The 19,742-nt window shown below is 44.2% G+C and overlaps 1 protein-coding gene across 1 annotated transcript; it reads right to left on the bottom strand.

The window, feature by feature from the left end:
• Positions 1-688: 688 nt before the first annotated feature.
• CUNH12orf54 (chromosome unknown C12orf54 homolog) lies at positions 689-18,694 on the bottom strand. Its single transcript, XM_040752795.1, has 9 exons — positions 18,589-18,694; positions 17,952-18,035; positions 14,733-14,763; positions 14,292-14,330; positions 8,909-8,941; positions 6,445-6,469; positions 4,192-4,243; positions 2,610-2,784; positions 689-859 (listed from the first exon to the last, which is right to left on the bottom strand). The coding sequence occupies exons 2-8, from the start codon at positions 17,972-17,974 to the stop codon at positions 2,745-2,747; spliced, it is 243 nt and encodes an 80-aa protein (XP_040608729.1). The 5' UTR covers positions 17,975-18,035; positions 18,589-18,694; the 3' UTR covers positions 689-859; positions 2,610-2,744.
• Positions 18,695-19,742: the final 1,048 nt, after the last annotated feature.

Consider the following 19,742-nt stretch of genomic DNA (forward strand, 5'->3'; position numbering starts at 1 on the left):
ACTCAAACAGGGCAGGAACCTGGAGGCAGGAGCTGATGCAGAGACCATGGAAGGGAGCTGCTCACTGACTTGCTCCTCATGGTTTGCTCAGCCTGCTTTCTTACAGAATCCAGGGCCAGCAGTCCAGGGATGGCACCACTCACCATGGGCTGGACCCTCCCCCGTTGATCACTAATTGAGAAAATGCCTTACGTCTAGGTCTCATAGTGGCATTTCCTTAACTGAGTCTTCTTCCTGATGATTCTAGCTTGTGTCAAGCTGACAAAACCAGCCAGTACAGTGACTCTCCTGGGATTACATTCTATGCTGTAAAGCTATTCAATATGTTGTGTTCATTTATTCAGATAGTGTTTAGAAAAGAAGTAAAATCTGTCTTTCTTGTCATGTAACATATGTATTTATATTTACAAAATTCTAAATAGTATAAGAAATTGTTGGATTAGGTGGTCCTCCCATAGCTGGGGGTGATTGGTGGAATGGTACCTTGAGGCTAGTAGGGACACAGTGTGTTAGACATGAAAGGAACCTTCAGTCCTGATGTCTTTTTATTTCACACAAAAGTTCACTGAACCCCACAAAGAAGAACAAGAGACAGAATGAGTGTACAATGGTTTTCTCCCATTGCTCAGAGCTGTGGCTTACCAGCTCTGTCATCATATCCCACAACCCAGGAAGAACCAAGATGACATTTGTTTACATCACATTTATTTCTCCATTGTTTATCTGCTGGGTTCTTTGCTTGGCAGTTCGGATGTGCCTGGTTCTCAGTTGGTTTCCAAGTTCCCAGTTGCTGCCATAGACTCTGGCAATGAGGATGTCTGTCTTATAGCCTTTGCTTATCAGGCAACTGAGCTGAGCCCTGGAAGATAATGCACTGGTCAGGTGACATGTCAGGTGACATGGAAGGTATACCTGTGGTCATGTGATCAGCTTCAGGCTCCCATCTAGGCATCCAGCATAAACCAATGTAATAGAGGGCAATTACTGTGGACTGTGTGGCCGAGCAGGCCCAACTCAGCATCCTTGTCACTGTGCACCGGCTGCACTAACGGGGAAGATTTATGCTTCCCCATCTGAATCAAAAGTGGGCTTTTGGGAGATAACAAAGTTTCTGACTAATCTTTTAGAAGGATGCAATCTTATTTTGAATATTAGAATCTCTTTGTATTTTGATTATTTATTGGGGGAATGGGATAACCTATTTCAGAGGGGACACTTAAGAAAATACATAATCACTGTACTAAGACTTAGGCAGATGAAATCAACTTTTTCATCACCCATAACTCAGGTTGTGTCTTGAGAAGGAGTCTCTGTAAGCCCTGGAGGAGGCCATGGAGAGGCAAGCATTTCAGGCAGTCTCCTGCATTACGGGGTTGGAGTCACACGAGCCTAAGGTAAAGGAGCGTTAACAGGGTTGAGGAAATGACCTGTTGGTTAAATAGTGTCCATGGGTGGCACCATATTCAAGTGCATTATTAACAAGAATCTGAAGGCAGTTGAGCACCTTTGCATATTTATGGTTTTACCCACAGACAAATGCTACTCTCACCTTGAATCAGAGAAGTCTTTCTGAGATAAATGATGGTAATGAAAAGATGCATGGTGCTCAAGGTGCTCAAAGAGAATGTGAGAGATGAGTGTTTGGCTCTAAATAGGCTCGTCATAACCCCCCCCCCCCCGCTAAGGCCCAGGAAACCCTGAAGAAAAGGAGAAAGAAAGAATGTAGGAGCTGGAGGTCAGGGAAAATGGCTGTGAAACACTGTCTTATGGGCCCTTCTGACATAGTCAATATGACCATGACTTCATAGCAGTTATGGATCCTACAGTAAACCTACACAAGACTTGGCCTATCAAGAGTCAATCATGGGTTAGGGAAGATGGGACCCCTACCTCTCCCTCTTGAACTACCGACGGATTCTGGGGGAGAGGCGATCATTTTCTTCCCCCAGTTGTGTACCCACTAAAAAGCTCACCAGGCTCCAGTGGATAATTCCAAACCCATGATCACACAAACAAATCAGGATAAACTCACTTGGTCTCAACAGAACAACTGCAATGACTAAAAGTCATGACTATGGGGAGGGAGACTGTAGCGAGGGCCAGATTATCAGGTGGAGGGGTACTAGAGAGGGGGCTCTATGTTGTATGAAACTGTCAAAGAACAAACTTGATACAAGACATTATGCGTGTCTACCTAGTGTTTGACTCTTGGTGCTGAATTAAGTCCCCAAAGTAATGCTAGTTTCTAAAATACTTTCTATAAAGAAACTATGGGCTTCACGTTCATCAGTATTTTAACCTCTCCACTGTTCCATCTCTTCACCTGTTGTTTTTCTCTGATTCATCAACACTCTTTCCTATACAGAACCACCTATGGCTGGCACAGTCTGTTTGGTTCTTTGTCTTGACCAGAGAGATCAAAAGAACACAGGCTGGTCATGCCTTCACCTGTCTGCTTTTTCAACCTCAGCACCTTTGCTCTGGACTACCCTGCTTGCTGGGGCATTATTCTGCCATGTTGTCAAGAGTACCTAGGAAGTCTGGGTCCCTGCAATTTATTAGAGGGTAGTCAAGGAAGAGTAGGCAGAGAAGGGTATTTGAGGAAATACCTGGAAGAAACACAGGCGTCCCTTCTTGATGACAGAGTTAGAGTCTAGGGTAGAAGGCTGGCTGGTCATCGAGTTAATGTTCTTAGGTTGTAGGGATGGTTTCTGATGGCTGCTCTCCAGAGTTGAGTTGTGATCCTACTTTGGGGCTGTAGAGAAATCTGGAGGCTTGACACTTCTGTACCAAATAAGAGGAATGGTAGATCATGAAGGAACAACATCCCAGTCTTTCCAACCTTCACATTCTCTGCTGTCTTTGAGCATTTACACCAGCAGAAATGGGCATTACTGATTCTGGGCTTCCAGTTCCACGAGGAAAAAAAGCCCTGGTTAGGCACTTGGATTAAGAGTCATAACTCATCAGAGTTGAATCTCATCAGGAAAATGCCCCTGGCTTTAGAGTATTAAGATTAGATGATAGATTTAGAGGAGTTTTGGCCAGTCATTATTGTTCCTCCTGGCGAAGGTTTGTGATAATTAAATTTAGAATTTCTGTAAAAACCTATTGCCTGTCAGTGTTCCTTACATGTTCAGCACTGATCAAGTTAAAGAATAATTACCAATCTGTTTAAAAGGCAAGCTTGTGCTGGTCATGGTGGCGCAGACCTATATTCTAGCTATGAAGGAGGCTGAGGCAGGAAGGTCTCGAGTTTAAGGCATGTCCAGGCTACTGAATGAGAATGAGGCAACTTAGACAATGATTCAGAATGAAAAGTGAAAAAAGGGAGCTGTAGATATAGCTCAGTAGTAGAGCATTTGCCTGGCAAGTCTGGGTTCAAGCCTCCACGCTATAAAACACGAATAACTGAAAATTGGAATGGATTTGCTTTGTAAGGCCAGTGCTCTGAGAAGGATAAGTTGTTCAGGTGGGGTCTAGCGAGCTCACCTTTTCCAGTTCTTGGTTTAGGCAGGGCCATACCTGAAACATGTCAAAGAGATACTTTAAAAATATCTCTAAATCCACCTGAAGTATAATGCTGTAGTCTTTTTTCACTACTCACTAAGAACTTTCAGGTGTCACTGTTGGAAGTCATTCTTGATGCTTAAATTAAATCTCTAGATAGTGGCTGGATCTTTCACCCTCGTCTGTGCCCAGTGTTGTGGCACAGGGCTCTTAAGCTTCCATTAGTTGATTCAATAACCTAAGGAAGCCATTGATTCTTTATCATTCTTAATGACTTTTCTATCCAACTCACTGTCTTTCTAAGTGCCTTTATTAGCTGTGACATCATATGAGAGGCAGGGGAACAGAACCTCAGAACTCAAGCCCACTCCCCAGTTCAAAGAGGAGAATGTCTCAAAATCTCCAGGTGAGGTCCAGGTCTGATTGTGGGATTTTGGGAATTTCTGATGGGAATTCTGAATGGAGAAAGAAGCCTTGGCTTTGCCTCTTACCATCAGTTGAGAGTGAGGGAAGACCATCTCATGCTCTTTCAGGATGGCATGTGCCACAGCTATAGGCTTCTGAAGGCAGGCTCATAGCTATGTTTCTGGCCACTCATAGCTAGCTACATTTCTGGCCATCATAGCCACATCCAAGTGGATGTTATCCCTTTTTCCAGTCCATCAGAATAGGGCCACTTACCCAGTCCTGGGGGCTACAGATGGCATGGATGTCATATAACGGTTGCTCATGCCTAAGGAAGGAGACATTCTGTTACAGGGGTCTGGAAATGCCTCCCCAGCTGCCAAGCTCACATATCCAGTCAGTCAGAGTGGGGGGCGGCCAGACTCATGGTAACATAGAGTCTATTGGAAGAGTGTAGGATGTGGCACCAGATAGCTGTGAAGCATAATCAGTTGTGGCACTAGAAATCTCTGCTCAACCAGGCTGGTGAGTCAACTGCCTCAGGCTCAGACACTGCCCTGGAGGAGCCATTTCCCACTTTCTTACTTTTTATAGCAGTTTTTGGGGAGGGGCACTGTGGGAAAGTGGTGTTTGTATGTAGACCAGAAGTCAACCTCACATGTTGCCCCTTAGATGCTGTCTGCACTGCTTTTTGAGACAGGATATCTTACTGGCCTAGAACTCACTAAGTAAGAGTAGACCAGCAAGCCTCAAGGATCCACTGACCTTCACTACTCCATTGCTGAGGTTACAAGCACATGCAACCATACTCAGCTTTTAAAATGTGGATTTCAGGCTTGAATTCAGGTCCTCATGCTTGCATGACCAGTCTTTTACTAACAGAATTCTCCCAAGCCTGTGGATTTTATATTATTTGGGATGGGATATGATGTATCCTAGGATGGTCTAAAACTCACTATGCAGCCAAGGATAACCTTGAACTCTTGATCGTCCTGTCTCTATTCTGAGTGCTTGAATTATAGGCATTATATGATGCTAAGTATTGAACCAAGGGCTTTGAATATGCAAGATGAAAACTCTTGCCAACTGAAAGATCAGAGGGAATCTTTTCTGAACTGCCTATATTTAAATATTCCCAAGATTTTTACTTCTATGAATTCTGTTTTCTGGAGATATCCCCCCAATTCAGATAGTGCCCTTTTGCCTACTGTACCCACAGATAAAGTACCTTCAACCCTTTAATGGCATTTAGAGGTCTTTGAACTAATCCCATTTCACCTGATGGATGGCTAAGTGGCTTTGGCATCATAGAACTTTTTGGCATCCCAGGAACTCAAGCACACCCTAGGACTCCTGCTTCTTAACAAGAGATATGGATAATTTGAGTAAGTACAAAACCCAAATGAACCATGACTGATGGGTTCTATTCTGAGAAGAGTAGAGGAAGGAACCCCAAGCATGGCTTTGATGGCAATTCCAGAGTCTTGAATATTTTGGGAACTAAAATTTGTTCTGGAGAGACAGCTCAGTGGCTAAAAGCAATTGCTGCTCTTTCAGAGGACCTGAGTTCAGTTCCCAGTACCCACAGTGGGTTGTTCATGGCCACCTCTAACTCCAGTTGTACTGGATCTGATGACCTCTTCTGGTCTCTGAAGGCATGCAAACACACACACACAGACAGAGAGAGAGAGAGAGAGAGAGAGAGAGAGAGAGAGAGAGAGAGAGAGAGAGAGAGAGAGGTCAGTTGTCTCTATTGGAAAGAGCCACGTCTGACTGAATGCTAGGAGTTCTCAGTTTCTCAAGAGCCACTTCTGTCTCCAGATCCTTCCATTACAGCCCAGGTGCTACAGATGGAATGCTGTGGCCCCTCCACAACCACACATTAAAACCAAATCACCAATGTGATGGTTTTTGGAAGCAGAGCTTTGGAAGCCAGAGTTCTCACAAATTGGATTAATAGCCTTGTTTTTTAAAAGATTGATTTATTTATTATGTATATATAGTATTCTGCCTGCATGTATGGTAGGAATTGAACTCAGGACCTCTGGAAAAGAAGTCAGTGCTCTTAATCTCTGAGCTATCTTTCTGTCTTGGATTAATATCCTTGTTAAAAACAACTCCTTGTACCACCTCCACTGTGAAAAAATACAATGAAAAGGAGAAGCCATGATTCAGGAGGTAGCCTGGTTCTGGTCAGTAGCAGAGAGGCAGCTAACACAGAGGAGTAGCCCTCATCAACAATCAAATCTGCCAACCAGCCATAAGAAATACATTTCTGTTGTTTATAAGTCACTAATCTATGGCATTCTGTGACAACAGTGTTAACAGACCAAGACTTCAGGTAACTGGGCTGGATGGAGAGAACTATGGCGGCTTCAAGGAAAGCCAATGTTCAGCTCAATGGCAAGGAAGCCAGAGTCCAGTTGTAATCCAGATAGTGGATCGTCAGATGAGACTTCAGGATAAACCCTTTCTTCTCAAATTCCTCCCCTTATTCCCATATCCAAACCTTGGTATCTTTCTTTTTACCTCGAATCCGAGCGTCTTCCTGAAGCTGAAAGAGAATGGGGATTCAGTGGTGAGAGACTTAGAAGGCTGGTACTCCTGAGTCTCCAGAGGTGTCTAATTGTGGAGCACAGGCATGTGGTGTGGTGGTTTGAAAGAAAACGGCCCCCAAAGGGAGTGGCACTATTAGGAGGTGTGTCCTTGTTGGAGTAGGTGTGGTTTTGTTGGAGGAAGTGTGTCACTGTGGAGGTGGGCTTTGAGGTCTCATATGCTCAAGCCATGTCAGTGAGTCAGTTCACTTCCTGTTGCCTACAGCTCAAGATGTAGAACTCTCAGCTCCTTCTCCAGCACCATGTCTGCCTGCATGCCACCATGTCCTGCCATGATGATAATGGACTAAACCTCTGAAACTGCAAGCCACCCAGTTAAATGTTTTTCTTTATGAGAGTTGCTGTGGTCATCGTGTGTCTTCACAGTAACAGAAACCAAAGGTGGGACATGTGGGATGGAACTCTACATTCCCTAAAAGAGTTTATATTGGTTTTGTATATTTCAGAGCTGGCTGCTTCAGACACTGGATAATAAAGTGAGTAGAGACGGGGCACACAGCTTGTTACCCACAGCCTGAATGCACATAGAAAAAGTTTGCTTATTTGCTTCTAGCTTGTATGCTGTGCTTTCCTCATGGTGTCTCTAGGGATGCCCTATAGACTTGGGAAGGTCATTTGTACTTGGTATACACAGCTGCTGATTGCTCTAATGTGGGGCTAATCAGAAATAAGACTTGTCTTAATCACCACATTTTATACTCTCTTTTGCTTGACTTCTTTCTTAAAGAAAGAAAAACTACAAAAGAGTTCTTGGTGGTGGTGGTGCACTGCACACTTTTAATGCCAGCACTTGGGAGGCAGAGGCAGGTGGATCTCTGTGATTTAAAGGCCAGCCTGGTCTACAGAACAAGTGCCAGGATAGCCTCCAAAGCCACAGAGAAACTCTGTTTCTAAAAACAAAACAAACAAACAAAAAAGACTACTTATTTCATGTATATTGAGTGTTGAGCTGTGTTCCATGCTTGCAGTACCTGTGGAGGCCAGAAGAGGACATCATGTCCCTGGACCTGGTTTTGTTAGCTACCTTGGGGGTGAGGGAACCCTCTCTGAGAGCATTAACTCTCTCCAGCACCTTGCTTGTCTTATCTTATTATTTGATTTAAAAATTTTCCCTTTAACCATAACTAGGGGATCTGGTCTGAACCAACACAAAGGTTGGTAGGGAAGGGACAGTATTGTATCTGAATTACTCTAAGAGAAGGCACCAGAGAGGCCTTCCGTGAGGGGCTGGGAGCAGATGGGCTGTTAACGTCATACACATCCCAAGTCAACACAAAAAGTGTCCCCCCTGCCCCCCGCAGCTCAGTTTCTGTCTGCAGGAGACTATGATCTCAAGAGACTAAAATTCTAGGTACAGAGAAAGCGCCCTGACTGCAGAGGTAGAAATGGGTGGGACTATGACATTTTTGATCTCGTCCAGAGCCCACTTGATCTAGCCAGAAGCAAAGTCTGCTGTGACTTTCATAAGAGGAAGCTCTAGCAGGACACATGGTGTGACTACTTGGATCACAGAATGGGACCCAGTTCCAGGGACCAAAGTGATCTTGGTGGTGAGAGACTGGAAGTGCTTCCAGTGCCTCCTCAGCTCCCTTGTTCATTATTCCTCTCCACCTAGGAAGAGAGGACGGTTGTTCCTAAGACGACAGGGGGCCCCCGGCATGCTCAGAGTCTAAACTTTTAATGACATTATACCTTTCTTTGAGGGATAAAAGAAGTGTGTAAGGAAGTTGCTTGCTTGCCTTTGTTTTATGATATGATACATATTCAAAATTAGCTTTTCTTCTGATTATAGCCTGTGTAAGTGAATAGGTAATTGTGAACATATATTACTATATACATAAAGAAGAGGGGTAGGAGTAAGAATAGAGGGAGGAGGGGAGAAAGGGGGAGAAGAATGTGCATGCAGCAGGGCACTTGGTGGGTCTGAGGAGCTTCAGCATTTTGAACAAGCTCAGCCTGCTTCAATATAATGTTTAAACATTCGACCAGTGTTTAGAAAAGAAATTGAACTCTGCATAGAGGTCAAAAGTTTAGATCTGGGTTATAGTTCACACTTCCCCACAGTTCAGAGGCATGTCCTCTCCCAAGGCTGTTTATCATGCTATCCCGAGGGTTCCCCTCAGTGTACTCCCTGGTCAGCGTTTCATATGTTCACATCAATAATTCTTTTGGGAGAGTTTCTGGTAAATTCAATCCTGCTCCCTCTGGTATTGTGCTATAGTTCCTCAGAGGGAATTGTTAGGTATTTCAGTTTCCTGGAGTGACAGATCAGTCATAGTCTTTGAAGCGAACACCTTGGGTAAGTGTTCCCATCCCAACAGGGTGTGGAAGAAAAGTGATGTTAAAAGGCAGGAAAGAGAATCAAAATTTAACCTCACCTCCTTTTGGATGCCTTTAAAGGCTGTTAGCACCTGGCAGAAGAAAAAAAAACACACAGAAGATTAGTATTACGAACTATCACCTTATCACAGAGGGAACTTATACATAAAATCAAGTGATCTAACCTCCTTGCTTATAGTACATATCATGTTTATATCATAACTCAATTCCTCCAGTGTATGCAGTGTGAGTTCCAACAGACTTTTTAGCCCCAGTAATAACCCGCAATGACTTCAGCTCTACATAGGTCTCCAGGCCATTTCTCCATGTGGTAAGTGAATGTTAGTAATATATCTAAGGAGGCCTAGGCTCTGAAGAGAACGTTAGTGAAACTCACTATTGTATTTCATTCCTGTTTAACCAGCCCTTCTTTTGTTGAAACTGAGCACAGCTATTGAAAACGAATACTGTTGGCCATGCTGGTGCCAGCTACTAGGCCAGTGCTGAAGGGAATCTTGAATTTGGGGTCAGTCTGAGCTATACCTTTAAGGACTTCTAAGTAAGATGGAAGTTAGAAGTTGCTTCTCCATGACATGTGAGGGAGAAGGATCAAGGCAAATAAGAACAGATTGTTCTGGTGAGAGAACTTGGTGACCAGAAACACACAAAGGGATAGACAGGTCAGTGGAAAGTGTGGGAAACAGACATGACAGGTTCTGTCGAATCTCCTGCAGAGAAGAAGCCAGCACCAGCCAGCAAATGGCACCTGACACACTGGGATGGGGTAGAAGTTATTTTTCTATTGCTGTGAAGAGAAAGCATGATCAAGGCTACTTCTGAAAGGAATCATTTAATTGGCCTTGCTTACAGTCTTGGAAGGTGAGCCCATGACCATCATTGTGGGGAGAGTAGCAGCAGGCAGACAGGCATGGCATGGGAGCAGTAGCTGAGAGCTTACATCAAGGAGGAGGCAGAGAGGGAGAGGGAGAGGGGAAGAGAAAGGGGGAGAGAGAGGGGGAGAGGGAGAGGGACAGGGACAGGGAGAGGGACAGGGACAGGGACAGGGAGAGGGACAGGGAGAGACTGGGCCTGGGCCTGGGCCTGGCATGGGCTTTTGAAACTTCAAAGTCCATTCATAGTGACACACCTCTTCAACAAGGCCACACCTCCTAATCCTTCCTAAACAATCCACCAACTGAGGACCAAGCATTCAAACAAATGAGCCTGCGAGGGACATTCTCATTCAAACCATGTATGAGGTCAGTGGTGGGTACCTGGAAGGTGCAGTACCCTACACCTGCATCCCCAGACATGAGCACTGTTAGAACAATGTCTTAGTTACTTTTCTATTGGTATGATAAGACACCATGACCAAGGTTATAGAAGAAATCCTTTGTATGGTGCTTAAGGTTTTTAGAAATTTAGAGTCTATGTTAGGGAGACTGGCAGCCATGTCTCAGAGCTTACATCTTGATACACACACACACACACACAGAGGGGGGGGCAGGGATAACTAGGATTAGCATGGACTTTTGAAACCTCAAAGCCCACTGACAGTGGCACACCTCCTCCAGCAAGGCCACACCTCCTAATCTTTCCCCAAAAGTTTCCCCAGCTGAGGACCAAGTATTCAAACAGATGAGCCTATAGAGGCATCCTCATCCAAACCACCACCGACATCAAGCTGGAGAGAGGCTGAGCGGGTGTGGGAACATGACACTGAGCTGGGTAGACTGAGGTGGCAAGGCAGCTAGGACAACTCTGGGCTTAAGGCACTGGCAGCAGTGTGACACAACGGCCTGAAGCTAAGAGTACCCTGGAGTGTCTAACCCAAGAATCACACAGAAACCAGCACCCACACTCCACCTGGCCGGGCCAGAGCACGGGGTGTGAGACATATGCGGGACCTGTTGCAGTCCTCACAACAGGCACGATGGGTGTCCCTAGTGACAAAAACCAGTTGCCGTCTGGCTGAGAGGACCCAGAGAAAAGGTAAAAATGAGTTTGAGTGGGCCTCCTGCATCCCACAGAGTCTTGGTCACAGTGTGTCCTGTATCAAAAGCATCATCCCCAGCACAGCAGAGGCAAATCTGTAGCTGGCTGGCCATCATGGTGACGGTAGTGGCTGGGGAATTCCTGCAAAAGTTGGAGTCCCACAAAGGAACACCTCTCAGCAGGGAGAACACAACTAACATAACTTGTTTGAATAATGGAGACTAGTACTATGCCCCCAGGCAGGCAGTGTCTGATACAAATGACGACTGATTAGACTGTCATTTTGAGGGGAGGCAGACATTGCATTCAGCTGCGTACCCACTGAGGCACTTACCATGCTCCAGAGGAAGAGTAGCAAACCCATGGTCTTACAGGCCCCTGGCTAAGCTCAGTGGATCACAAAAAAAGAAAATGAATGTAGGAAAGGGATTTGTGAGGAGGGTGTGTGTCAGGAAGGTAGGAGGGAAATGAGACAGTGGCAGTTATCAGAATGTACTATATGCATGTGTGGAACTGTCAAAAGAACAATTTTAGTAAAAGAATAAGGTAGCTGAAACTTTAAAGTTTTCAGAGTCCCACTTAAAAAAAAGATATCTGAATGTTTTGCCTGAATGTAAGTGTACCATGTATATGCCTGATGCCTGTGGAGGTCAGAAGAGGGCATCGTATCTCTTGGAACTGGAGTTACAGATGGTTGTGAGCTACGGAGTTGGTGTTGAGAACCAAACTTGGACCTTCTGCAAGAGCAAAAAGTGCTCTTAACTACAGAGCTATTTCTCAAGCCAAGAGAGGTCTATTTAAAAAATATTTTATTAACTCTGAGAATTTCATATGTGTATACAAAGTATTTTGACCAAATAGCCATCTCCCTGCTCCCCCTAGCTCATAGATCAACTCCCACCTACTCCCATCTTCAGGTTGTCTTTTTTCCCCCAGCAAAGCACCAAGTCCAATTTGTGCTGCCTGTACACTTGTGTGTGTGGAGCTATCCACTGGGTGTTGTTAATATGGCAGGGACTATGGCTTTAAAGAAAATTGACTCTTCCCCAAGAAGCCTTAAGATGCCAATAGCCCCTCAGTTAGGTATGTGGGCTCATGGGAACTTCCCTCTCTACATGAATGCCAACTGGCTTACTCTTGTGCACGTCTTATACAGACAACCATGGCTATTGTGATTTCATGAGTGCAGAGATCCTGCCATGTCTAGAAGATACTGTTTCACCCTGTCCTCACCAATTTCTGACTCTTACACAGTCTTTTTTGCCTCTTTTCCATGATGATCCTTGAGAATTTGAAGGAGAGAATATGATATGGGGTTTCCTAATTATGGCTGAATGCTCTGTAGACATTTATTCACAGCATGATGATCAGTTGTGAGTTTCTGGGTGAACCATCGTCTATTGAACAAAGAAACTTGACACTATGTCCACTTAGCAAAATAGTAGTAGCTCCACCCCTGGGACCTATAAACTTCCAGCCATGGGTTCTTGGCTGGATTTACAGTAGCAGGTATATATTTCCTCCTATGGAGTGTGTCTTAAGTCAAATCAGAAAGTAGTTTGTTACCTACATAAAGTTCCTGCCACTATTGCACCTATAAGCACATCATGCTACATTTGTTGTATTGTAGTTTACAGGGTTCACAGTTCGGTAAGATTGTTGATGCTTTCCTCCTTAGCAGCCTTGTATACACTTTCCAATACTACAAAAGCCAGCCAGTCAGGAAGTAACCTGGTCAGAATCAACTTGATACCTCCATGTCATGTGGTCAAAATATGTGGTCTTTAGCAATAGGGTTTATCACCAGCTTCTGGTGGTAATTCAAAAGCAATAGTGGTAGTTTTTATTGTATTTTGGGCTCCTGGGACATCTCTGATCAACAGCTTGGGAGCTATTACATCACACCTGGCCTTTGGTTTTTAATCTGATACCTATGGCCTTTGGGAAAAGACTTATCCCTTGTGTAAGACAGCCCCAACTAAATTCTTTTATTCAAATCAGTAGTGGTGTTGCAAACTTTTAATCATGGCACTCTGAAGGCTAAGGCAGGTGAGTCTCTTTGTTTGAGGCCAGTCTTGTCTACATAGAGAGTTCTAGGACAGCCAGGGCTGCATAATAGAGAGAACCTGCCTTAAAAAGATCATCCCTTCTTTTATATAAATATAAAACAAATTCAGTATGAATATAAAAGTAGTTTTGATCTGTTTTCTTTCTCTGTGAATTTCAAAAGATAGCACTGATGTATATAGTGACGTTTGTTGGCAGTTATTTACTTTTAGGACTTTAAATGTATCATTCCACATTTTCTTGTCATTGCTAATGGGAAGTTAGGTATTTGAGAATAGCCCAGGCTACATAAAGTTGCCTGTCTGAAAACAAACAAAAATAATATATAGACAAAGGCAAAAACTTTCTGAAAAGATTCCAACAGTACAGAAGATAACTCCAAGAATTGGAAGGTATTACATACATCAAAATCTGCATGGCAAAGGAAAGATTCCAACAGTACAGAAGATAACTCCAAGAATTGGGAGGTGTTACATACATCAAAATCTGCATGGCAAAGGAAACGACTGTAGAGTGGAGACAGCTACAAAATGGAAAAAGTCTTTGCCAACTGTATACCAGAAGGGGCTAATATGTAGAAAGAACCACACCTCCCCAAATCTTCCAATCAATAATTGGTTAGTAAACTGAACAGATGATTCTCAAAAGGAGGAATGAAATGTTCAATGAACAGTTCAAACAGCATTAACATTTTTAGCCTTCAGCAAAATGAAAACTACATTGGTTTCCATCAACATCCACACAGTGGTTCACAAATACATGGCTATGCAGAACATGGCTACCTGGAGTGTTTTCTATCTATGAACCCAGGAGCAGATGGTCCACCTTCAGTTTATATCCTGACCCTTATTCTAAAACACTTTGGAGATTCTTTTCCATAGGGTTCCATCAACCTGGTACTCTGCAGGGAGAGAGGACAGAAATGGGGCTCATCTATAGTGTTCTTTTCCACCTTGGGTTTTCATCTAAACACTTGTAGATGGAGGTAGTAAGTACCATCTAAGTTATCTAAACCAGCGTGGAGGTGCAGGCACGTTCGTTTTACCGTGTGGAATCAGCGCAGCGCTGCAATCACACTGAGCCCATGGGAGCAGCCAAACCTGCACTTACAAGTCTGTGGCTGCCACCCAACCCTGAAGGGTCCGACAGCTGTAAAACCAAACAACACCAACAGGACTCTGGTCAGAGCCGGACTGGTGGGTGTCGGAAGCTGCACAAAGATGTTCAGGTATGGGGGCTTTTGAGGATTTGGGGTTCAAAGAGTGGTAGAAAAAGGCAAGAGGGACAGGAAACCGTCATCACTAATCTGCCTAAAGGAAGAGAAATTACCCCCTTCCTCCCAAATGTCACGCGTTGTCACAAGCAACCCTGTGTACTTACCTGGTCCCACAGGGTTTCGGTGATTGCTAACTCCCTTTCCTGTTGGAAACAACAAGACAAATCTTGGCAATATTATCCAAACTCTCCAAAACTCTGACCTGATGTAAAATGGAAGTGGTGGAATAAAAGATATTTCTTGGAACTAAAGTGAAATTCTAAAAGTTTATTTTTCTCCCAGGTAGCTCAGAGCCTTATAAACACCCTGTAACCTGACCTGGAACTGGCAGGTGTAGAAATGGCATTGGAACTACGATGTGGCCTTGGTATTAGTGACCTGCCAGCCTTTCAAACTCCCCAACCACAAAGGCTGTGTGCCACACACAAAGATGTAATCTTTACCACACAGATTTTCTGCCTCATGACCACAGCCCCCTCTTCACTTTTCTTCCCAGAATCCAGGAGCCCCCCTAAGAAACCAACAGGTGAGGCTGTCTTACTCACCTGTGATTTTATTGTCTCTTCAATGGATGTGCTGGAAAGAAAGATGATGGAATTGTGATGAGAAGCAGGGAAGATATTTACAGGTTTCTCTTAATTCCGTTTTACTAGTGAGAATTATTGAATTTTAGGAATAGTCACGATCCTACATCTTATATTCCCCTCAGGGCTCCATCTTCTTGGTGTCAGGGCTGTTTTACAGAACTTTTAGAGTGCACAGAGCGGCACTGAAGGCAGCACCTGACTTGCCATCCTCCAGCCCATCACAGCCACACCCCACTCTTGCCTAGGGCCCTTTGGAGGATGTGCATGCAATTTGTCTTTGTGTCCCCAAATGCATTCTTCTGATAGGTGTAGGGTGGGAGCTGAGGAAGAACTTGAAAAACTTTACAATTCTGGGAAGCAGAACTGAAGGTCTTACTGTTTTCCTCAAATGTCATTTATTAGAAAATACGATTCTGGGGAAAGGAACTGCAAAGGGAAGTGGGTGTTACAGTGCGTAGACCTCTTTCGGCCAGGGACAAAGTGTGTCAAAATAAAATGAGCTATAGGCAAAAAGGCAGAGCGCATTGATGGCTCAATAAGGTCTTACTCTTAAGAACTATTATGTTGTGGAATAGAATATTTGTTTAACTGTGTAAAGATGTTACATTTGTTTATGCCGCATTTGTTTAATGATGTAAAGATGTCTTACCTTGCCTGCCTAAGGCACCTGATTGGTCTAATAAAAAGCTGAATGGCCAATAGCTAGACAGAGGGATAGCTGGGACTGGTGAGCAGAGAGAAAAGGCATCCAGTCAGTTGGGGGCCGGCCAGCCAGGCCCAGAGGAAGGAAGCAGGAAAGCAGGATGGACAGTATGTGGATGAGGTAAAGGAGACTTGGGCAACACATAGATTAATAGAAATGGATTAAGTTTTTTAAAAAGCTATCTACTGACAGTGGAACCAGTATTTATCCCTAGTGCACCAATGGACTTTGGGAGCCCATTCCCTATGGAGGGATACTCTCTCAGCCTATGTAAGAGAGGACACTTTTTTATTTATTTAAATTAGAAACAATCTTATTTTACACATCAATCCCAGTTCCCTCTCCTTCTCCTCCTCCCTTTCTCCCCACAAACCCCCAACACATTCCCTTTCTGCTTCCCAGGGAGGGTGAGGCCTTCCTTGGGGGATTTTCAAAGACTGTTATATTATTTGGAACGGGGCTTAGACTCCCCTGTGTGTCTAGGCTGGGAGAGCATCCCTCTATGTGGAGTGGGCTCCCAGAGTGCATTCGTGCATAGGGATAAACGCTGTGCTGGCTGAACCATTGGTGCTGCACATACCCCACCTCTCTGTTCTCTGCCTCTGCCTGGGTTTACACTCTAAATGGATTGTTGCTGAGCTGGTGTCTAGCTCGTGTGTACATGGCGACCTTGACACTATAAGAGAGGACTCTTAATGAACATGTTTTCGGGATGGAACTGGGTAGAAATCTCTCTGGGAATCAGTGGGTGACTCATGTGTAGGTTACTGCTAGCTAGAGTGTTATTTCTCCCTGGACCCTGAGGACAGCTGTTCCTCATTCTAGTTCAAGCCATGCCCCTTACTCTAAAACACCCCCAGTCTTTCCCACGGGTTCTATACATCTTGTTCCAGGGGGTATAAAGAGAACAGAACTAGGATCCACTTGGGGCTTTTTTTTAGGGGTATTTTTTTTAATTATGTGTAGGTGTGTGTGTCTATTCATATGAGTGTGGGTGTCCTTGGAGGTCAGGGGCCTCAGATCACCCTGAAACTGGAGTTACATGATTGTAAGCTGTTTTGCAAGGACAATGGGACAAATTCTCTCTCTCTCTCTCTCTCTCTCTCTCTCTCTCTCTCTCTCTCTCTCTCTCTCTCTGTGTGTGTGTGTGTCTGTGTGTGGTGTTGGCAGGAAGATAGAGCGGCAGAGATGGGAAGAGAGAAAAGAGGAGAGGTGCCTCAGGAGCAGGAGAGACAGAGAGACTCTCCTGGAAGAATGGCCTGGTAGGAAAAGATTGAGCCTCCACAAACTGGGCACAGACCCACATTCTGTCTGTCTGCAGACATCCCGTGATGTAATTGCGGGTGGTCTCCTCTGCTGAGGAGCAAATTCAGGCTGACACATGCTTACATCCAGGGAAGAGCCTGGATTCCAACTCAATTGTCTTTTGATTGCACACTGCATTGGTTATTGCCACCCCTTGCTTTGTAGTTGAGTGCCTGGAAAGCTGGTGACATTACAGCTAGAAGAATGGAATTTAGGGCCAGAGTTCTGGGCTTTCTGTCAAGTCCCTTTGCCTGGATGAGTTTGATTCCACATCTATGAAACAAGGGGGAATGACCTCAATTCTGGGCTTTGGAAAATGACGGTCTTTGTAACGGGAAGCTCGTGTCAAGGGTCACTGTGACCTGTGCTGCCTTTCAGTGTCTCGTTAACTTCTGCTCACAGCAGAACAAAACTTTTTCAGTAGAGAACTCAAGACTCTGCTGCACCTAGGGTGCTTGTTCATATGAAATCACCAGAGAGTCACCGTTTTATTCTTGGGGTCAGCCAATGTACAGAAAACAACTGTTCTATTTGCTGAGACAGCCTCTTGGTTCCTTGCTCCATCTCAGGGCTGAGGCAAATTTAACCACTTAGAGCACTTAGGACAGACAGTTACAAGCCTGTGAGAGACTTTCTTTCTCTTTCTCATAATTCATGCAAACTCTTACCTTGGAACATCTGCCATGTGCTTCATGGACCTGAGACAATTTCCGGTTTCTTTCTGAAGCTCTCTTAATATATAAGCTCACAGCAAACATCCCCCCTTACTTTAGGTAATGTTTTCTGGGTCGTGTTTTTAGCTTCTTTTATTTAACAGCAATGAATTTTTTTGTTTTATTTTATCCTACTCTAAGGGAAGCATGGTATTGAATGTCTGACTTTGATTCATACTATAGAGGACATAAAAGGCCCAGAGAACACTGGCCCTAGAATGATTGCCCTAAGCTTGCAGTACCCAGGCAAACTTTGGGGGAATGGTATAAAACTTCTGGGATAGAATGCAAAGACTATTGATTGCTGCTTCCACCAAGGAGATAAGGGACTGTGAAAAACCCCGTTTACCCTCCCTAGGTGCAGCCAGATGGATATGGGAAGCAGGGCAGCCACTTCTCCTGCCGTAGACAAATCTAACCAAAGGGCCCATGAGCAACGTTGTTGGCTCCACCTACCTTCTCTGCTGTTCGGATGTCATTCTTGCCTATGTTTTTGATATGACCAGGCCTCTGGAGCTGAAGATGGAGATAGCTTAGGCCCTGAGATAAATAAGAGGAGACTCCCTTAGATGTATGGCGGGAAGCAAGCACTCACTCTCTGAGCAGGAAGCTATGTCGTGGCTTAAGTAGTTCAGGAAATGGCCTTGTTTTCAGTGGGTCAGCATGTTGATGCGTGTGTGTGTGTGTGTGTGTGTGTGTGTGTGTGTGTGTGTGTGTGTGTGTGGTATGTGGGAATAAAGGTGAGAGGAAGGAGACATTTGACCTAGGATAACTCCCCCTCATAACCTGAGAAGCTCATATTGAAGACTGGGAAGGGGGCTGGCCAGGGCCTGAGATGAGCTCTAAGGTGAGGATGGAGAGCAGCTTAGAGAGAATTCATAGTCAGTCGTCTACTGAGGGTGGAAACGTGAGTGGGGGTCAGTCAGCTCTAGCCTTCAAGTGTTTTGTAAAAGGGAAGGAAAACCCTTGGTCAACACACTTGGGCCTGCAAACCCAAACAGTGATCCAGACAGATAAGGAACAGATGCTTTTCTCACGGACACCCTTCCTCACCTTCCAGACCACCACCAGGCTACTTGGCCCAGACACTTACCTGGCCAAAGCCCTTCCCAGCTTATGCTTTCTCCCTTTTGAGTCCCATATCACAGCTGTACCCTGCTGGTAACCTGCCCCTCCCAACACTTTGTGACTTCAGCTGTGACATCATAGATGTGGTGCAATAGGCTCTCTTCTAGACTCACCTCAGGTTTTCTTGCCTCCATGTGACAATGGTGAACTGAAGAGATAATATAGAATTTTAATTTTAATTTTAAAGCCAAAGGAGACTTTGGTTCCTTTGTTTTCTGCCACACCAAATCCAGCAGATTCTGTGTGACAAGTTCCACTGACTGAAGTGATAACTTCAAAAGAAGGAGGTCTCCTTGAAACGGTTGTGGAACTCTCGGTCGGAGAAAAATATTAAACTATAGTTCTCATGGCAATCTCTGTTCTTTTATTCTTTTCTCATATTAATGAAATGTTCCTAAAGGCCTATACTGACATTTTAAACAAAAGATATAAATTAGAAACCGTCCCCTGAGACGTGGTCATTGACCATGACCTCATCTCCAGGGAGACCAGTGCTTTTCAAATCATTTACGTCATTTACGTAAGTACAAATAAGTATTGATAAAAACTTTCCCAACAATAAAAATTCATATGGCTATACATGTGTAATCTAGAATGGGTTTAAATGATTTGTAAGAAAGGCTTTTTAATAAGAAAGTTTTTTGATAAGAAAAGGTCAAAATAGCTCTATTTCAAAGACTCAGAAGAACTAGGCAACAGATAATCAAACAATTGGAACTAGGTAACAGATGTCAAACAATAACTGACCGTAAAAATCTATTAACCTGATCTTAGAAATAGGCAGTTAGCTGTGGTTAGCCTTGAATGATTTTTGATTTATTGTTTTAGCCTTGGATAAGTTGTCTGTTACTGTGCCTAACAACAGTGACGTCACATGGGTATTGTTTCACTGAACACAAACTATGAGAATATATTTGTTTTATTATAAAAAGGCCTTGCTTGAAAGCTGTAAAATACACTCAGATTCAAACTGCCTCTGTGTTTGTTTCTGCTTGTCACCATCTAGTCTTTGAGAAACCTCATCACAGGGACCCCCACACCCGGCTCGGGTGGTCCATGGCAATTTTCTTCTACTAATTTTATAAAACATCCATCAGTTCTCAGAGTGAGACCCAAAGC

The sequence above is a fragment of the Mesocricetus auratus genome, unplaced genomic scaffold (assembly GCF_017639785.1).
Source record: "Mesocricetus auratus isolate SY011 unplaced genomic scaffold, BCM_Maur_2.0 Super-Scaffold_100010, whole genome shotgun sequence".
In the NCBI taxonomy this organism is placed as follows: domain Eukaryota; kingdom Metazoa; phylum Chordata; class Mammalia; order Rodentia; family Cricetidae; genus Mesocricetus; species Mesocricetus auratus.